Source organism: Musca vetustissima, unplaced genomic scaffold (genome assembly GCF_032173495.1).
Source record: "Musca vetustissima isolate MV318-11 ecotype Yass unplaced genomic scaffold, APGP_CSIRO_Mvet_v1 utg134702, whole genome shotgun sequence".
Taxonomy (NCBI): Eukaryota; Metazoa; Arthropoda; class Insecta; order Diptera; family Muscidae; genus Musca; species Musca vetustissima.
The window spans coordinates 68,789-74,390 of record NW_026887665.1 but is presented as its reverse complement, the minus strand read 5'-3'; the positions used below and the strand labels follow the sequence as shown (position 1 = coordinate 74,390).

The following is a 5,602-nucleotide window of genomic DNA, read 5'->3' as shown; positions in this document are numbered from 1 at the left end:
GTCAGATATATGTAAAAATAACATATATTTTTGAAAATAACTGTATATTGTGGTAATATGGAAATAAATGACGTTTACTACATTTATAATATTTTATACAGGTATAGGACGCTTTCGACGTTTACAACTTTTTGACAGTCGAAAACTAAAAATGCGTCAAACGGACCATCCCTGACTGTAAGATAAAACAGCTTCTTCACGTTATCGCAATAGCACGCCAGTCTAACCTTCTGACATTAATTCAAGTCATGCCCTTATTTTGTATGCTATTTTGGTGTACAGAGGTCTACGGAACAGTTTTTCAAATAAATTATTTGTTCACGGGAAAAGTCGCCCTACAGTCGAATACTCAATTCACTGCGTATGGAATTTAGAAATGTTAAAAAGTTGTGACTTTTTTGTTGGGAGGTAACAGAAGGTGTGGGACGATGGGTACCATCTTCGGATTTAATATAGTCTCGGGTATTAGCTTCATATGAAATTTAATTTTTTACATTTTGTGGCGGTGGGCCGTTGGATTCCATCTTCGTACTTGAACTAGGTTTGATAAAAATGTTAGTATGTGCAAAGCTATGATTACGTTCACCCTATTCGCTTGATATCGAAGATTTAAAAGAAAAGAAAAATAATTTACCAAAATATTTTGTTGTTGTTTTTTGTAATTAAAAAAAGTCCTTATTTTTGATGGCGGGCATGATAATTCCTGGAACATCGGAATCCGAAAATTCCAACGGTGTTAGAAAGAGTACATGTCTGGCTCTCGTATGAACTAGGATTATTGACTTCGCTCTAAAATTAACCAAATGGTGGACCTTTGATAAAATATTTTTGAAAAATCGCCGATTTTTTACCAAAAACCAAGTTAAAAATAAGGAAGATCTTCACCGATTGGCTTTATCCTAGTTCATACGAGAGCTATACACTCCCAGAGAAACGTTGCAAAATTTGAAACCGATTGGGTTATTAGTTTTTGAGTTATCGTGCCCGCCCTTCGCAAAAAAATGTTTAGAGAAAAACGCGTTTAAAGTTTGAGAAGTCCTTCAGCCGTCACTTGATGCTGACACAATAAATCGGATATATCTTCAACAGTTCTTGAGATTTTCACTTGAAATTTTGTAGAGACATTCGAATTATATCAACAAAAATGTTGACCCCGAGAATGGGGGGGTCCCCTTAATATAAATTTGCATGCCTACCCACCTCTACTCAATCCAATAGAAATCCTATTTCCTATTTTAAGATTCCAAATTTTAATACATAAGTAAGAAATTTTCGAAACTTCCTACATACCCCAATGCTACAACCCAACAGTGATTCTAACTCCATATGTTAGCTCTATCGGGATTTTAGCTCTATCGGTTCACTCACAATTCAAATTGTACCAAATTTAGTACCATTTAGTACACATAATTACGAATTTCCAAAACAAACTTTATCATACAACCTATAGAAATCTTATTTTCCTATTTCACTCAAAATTATTACTATTAGTATTTTTCGTACGCATAAGTAAAACAGTTTCCAAAACTCCCTACATATACCAATCCTACATTCTGGCGATAATGTTAATTAAAATTTCAAGATTTCAGCTCCTTCCGTTCCTCCAAATTAAAACTGTGCCTTAGTACTTTTCGTGTACATGATTACAAACTTCCAAAACCAACCTACTTCTATTCTAGAGATAGACAGCGTGCAAATATCCAATGGATAAACATCCTCTAGTGGACGTGGACCGCATATAAAGATAAAGGTAAACGTGGACCTACCCCCACAAATGTTTATATGGATATAAAAATAAGGCGTAACTTTTATATGGCGTTATTTGACCTCATATAATGCGGCGAAAATATAACCCTATAAATATCGACCATTAGGCTGTACCATTATAAGGGAGCTATATAAAATCATAGACCATCCCGAAACTCGTAATGTCAAATTATATCCATTTCAATGAGATATTGTGATTGAAATCTTATAAATACCGAAAATGGGACCTATGATACAGCTTTTAATTTTTTTAACGCCTTTATTTAGAATTTTAATATAGTATACAGGTGAGTTATTTACACATTTTTGATATAATTTTTGTTAATACATTATTTGACTTTATAAAATGAACCCACAATTTGGAAACATATTTCATTTGGACGTCGTTGCATGGTTTTTGGGTCCACTGCCCAAGCTCTTACCTTAAGCTTACTACGACCTTCCATATTAATGGGAAAATCGAATCCTATATCCACAGTAAACTCATCATGATGGTAGGTTTGCTGCAATAGATTAGTAAAAAATCAACAATAATTTTAAACCAACCATAGAACTGATATCGAATTTACCCCATACACATTAACACATTTGCGATCCGCTTTGTGTACATGTCGACCCCAAAATTGATACCAAGGTGTAGTGGGATTAAACTGAACCGCACAAAAATCCTTAACCCAAATTGTGAAAGGAGTTGGCTGCCAGTCTCCTTGTTGGAATTTATACAATTCACCTAATAACTGGAGGAGAATTTATTTATTTCATCCCATCCATGTATGACCCATCCTACCTGGACAATATCTGTAGGTTGAGTGCCTTTATAGATATTCGTGGAATTTCCATAAACATGAATAGAACCATCTCTGTATTCCATATGTAAATCTGTGAAATCGAACGCTCCGTGAACACCCATAGTGCCGGGCATGTCCCTGCACTCTTCGTAAACTTGATCATTGTCCGCAACGAATTCGTAGCGAGCACCATTAGCCGAAGTGAAAAGCACGAAGGGGATAATTATTAACAAATAATTGTGTTGATTAAACATTTCGTAAATTTTAAGTGCATCTTAGCTTAATTTTGGGTCAACTATATATCCAAATAAATTGCGATTTTTTTATACAGTTTCCCAAAAATAGGATAATGTTAACTGAAAAATTTTAACGATGATATGATCAACATTTTGGTTGTATAAATTGATGTATAATTAAGATTACACGAAGATTATTTTTTATCAGATTACACATGTGGATAAATACGTGAGTATGTTATTACAGTCGAACTTATTTAGACCATTGGATTGGACCTATGAATAAATGTCATATGGGGAGGACATTTTCTAGACGAATTTCCACATTTGTCTTAGCAAGAAAATGCTAACCTATTGGCTTAGCTAGTGTTTGGAAACAAATTATTTTCAAAATCTACGCATATACCTTAAAAAAAACATTTATATTGTCTTACTCATCACCTACTCCTGCTTCTGAATTAGTTTCACTACGTTATTATTATTAATTATAATCGGAAACAATATAATCTGCTATAGATATACGTGAATTAGATCTGTGTGTTTGGTGGACATTCGGTAACGCCCAAAACAATATGTTTGTTTAAACTGCAGTTGTTTAGATAATAATATAGTCGGCAACCTTTTCGGATAACAGCAAATCTTCGTGTTATCATAATAACACGTTAATCTAACCACCCAGATATAATTAATGTCATGCCATTATTTTGGTAGAAACGATATAAAAACGTTCTGTATAGCCACTACTGCGTGATTTCTAACGAGTAATGAAAGTAGTAAAGTCGGACTGACTGACTGAACATTGACATGAAATTGAATTAACTTAAATATGTGATCATTATATATTGGTGAACCGACTAACACCTTTTTTTCGACGTCCCCACGCCTCTCATTCCCACCCATGCCGACCGATGGGCGACCTCCCCTTACGTAGTGATCGCGTACACACCATGATCCGTATCATGATGGGATTTGAGAGTGGAATAGAAAAACCAGCTACAGAATCTACTTCAACAGCCAGTTTGTTATTAAGTTTTACTACTCATTTAAAAATACAATATTAGATTTTATTTGTTCTACGCTCAACCAAAAATCTACATTAGAGTATACAGAGTTAAAGTCAATGGACATTTTACTAAGAGGATCTCCCATAGAGTAATTCGGGCGGTGGAAGTCTGCATATAGCAGTTGATAGTGTCTACTAGATCGGACATGAACATTTATTCTAATAGAAGAAATTAGGAAATCCGAAGGTATGTTACCATTTAATATTTTTAGTACCATCATATTATTCAACATAATACGTCTACTTTTCAATGTAGGCAACACAAAACTACTATTCCAATGTAATCCTCTCAGTGCAAAAAGTAATAATTGTTTCTGCACGGATTCGATTTTATCAGAATATATTGCATATTGGGGACCCCATACAACAGAACCATATTCTAAAATAGGCCTAACAAGAGACGTAAATAATTGTTTCGTTGTATATGGATCCGAGAATTCTTTGGCCCACCGTTTTATAAATCCTAAGACACCATAGGCTTTATTTACCATAGATATAACATGATTGTTAAAATTTAATTTTGGATCCATTAGAATACCAAGATCAACGAAAGAATCTACAGTTGATAAAACCGAACCATTAATATAGTAAAGTCTTATCGAAGAAGAATTTCTAGAAAAAGCATATGTTTACATTTATTTAAATTCAAGTCCATACAATTTAGGCTGCACCATTGAAATAGGCTATTTAAATAAAGCTGGAGTAAATCAGCTTGCTTTTCAGAATGATGGGTAATGAACAACTTGACATCATCTGCATACATTAGCAATTTAGAATGTGATACAGAATTTGGCAAATCATTTACAAACAATAGAAACAGAATCAGGCCTAGGTGACTTCCTGAGGGAACATTAATCGATTTTGAAAGACATCCCTCAAACAAAACTAGTTGTGTCCTATTTTGTAAGTAAGATGAAATCCAATTTACCAAATGTATACTACAGCCAATATGATTTAATTTATAAAGTAAAAGTTCATGGTTAACCCTATCAAAAGCTTTACTAAAGTGTGTATAAATTGTATCGGTTTGTTTACGCTGAACAAATCCCTTTATCACAGTAGAAGTTAAGTGTATAAGATTGGTAATAGTTGAAAGACCACTACGAAAACCATGTTGATATGGACTTAACAAGGGTTGAATTTTGTGTGAAATTACAGATGTAATTAACTTTTCGAACAATTTTGGAATAGCATTTAATTTAGCAATTCCTCTATAATTTGAGACATTTGTTAGACTACCAGATGTATGCAAGGGTATTATATACGACTTCTTCCAACAAGTAGGAACATAACCATATCTAAGGGAATAATTAAATAATAACGTTAGAGATAATGCTAATGTATCTGAACAATATTTTAGAATTATGCTGGGTATTCCATCAGGCCTGGACATTTAATAGGTTTTAAACTACGTAGATTTTTAGAGACCTCTCGACTTTGTAAGAAGGGCATAAATATTTGATAGTTCATAAGGATATGGATCTTTAATATGATAAGTAGTATTAGAACAAGTCGTGGCAAAAAATTTTGTAAAACATTCTGCAATTGCGGAGTTTTTCGAAAATTCTTGGTTATTGTATTTTAAAATAGTAGGCTTAGAAGAAACTTTTCTTTTTAGATTAACAAATTCATAAAATGACTTTGGATTGGATTTAAAATTATCCTTAATCTTGTTAAGGTAAAGATTATACAACCTTTGGGATTCTATTGTATATTTTGATCTAGCAGACACAGAATAGTTAGCATAG

At 33.3% G+C, this 5,602-nt stretch overlaps 1 protein-coding gene across 1 annotated transcript; it reads right to left on the bottom strand.

Moving 5' to 3' along the window:
• Positions 1 to 2,096: 2,096 nt before the first annotated feature.
• On the bottom strand, positions 2,097 to 2,809 carry LOC133335341 (uncharacterized). Its single transcript, XM_061543625.1, has 3 exons — positions 2,555 to 2,809; positions 2,337 to 2,504; positions 2,097 to 2,270 (listed from the first exon to the last, which is right to left on the bottom strand). Exons 1-3 carry the CDS (start codon positions 2,807 to 2,809, stop codon positions 2,097 to 2,099), a joined length of 597 nt encoding a protein of 198 aa, XP_061399609.1.
• Between the last annotated feature and the right edge of the window lie 2,793 nt (positions 2,810 to 5,602).

Coding starts and splice junctions, on each gene's coding strand:
- LOC133335341 (XM_061543625.1), bottom strand. CDS start 2,809: ATGTTTAATCAACACAATTATTTGTTAATAATTATCCCCTTCGTGCTT. Junction 2,505..2,554: donor AACCTACAGATATTGTCCAG/GTAGGATGGGTC, acceptor ATTCTCCTCCAG/TTATTAGGTGAATTGTATAA. Junction 2,271..2,336: donor AATGTGTTAATGTGTATGGG/GTAAATTCGATA, acceptor AATCTATTGCAG/CAAACCTACCATCATGATGA.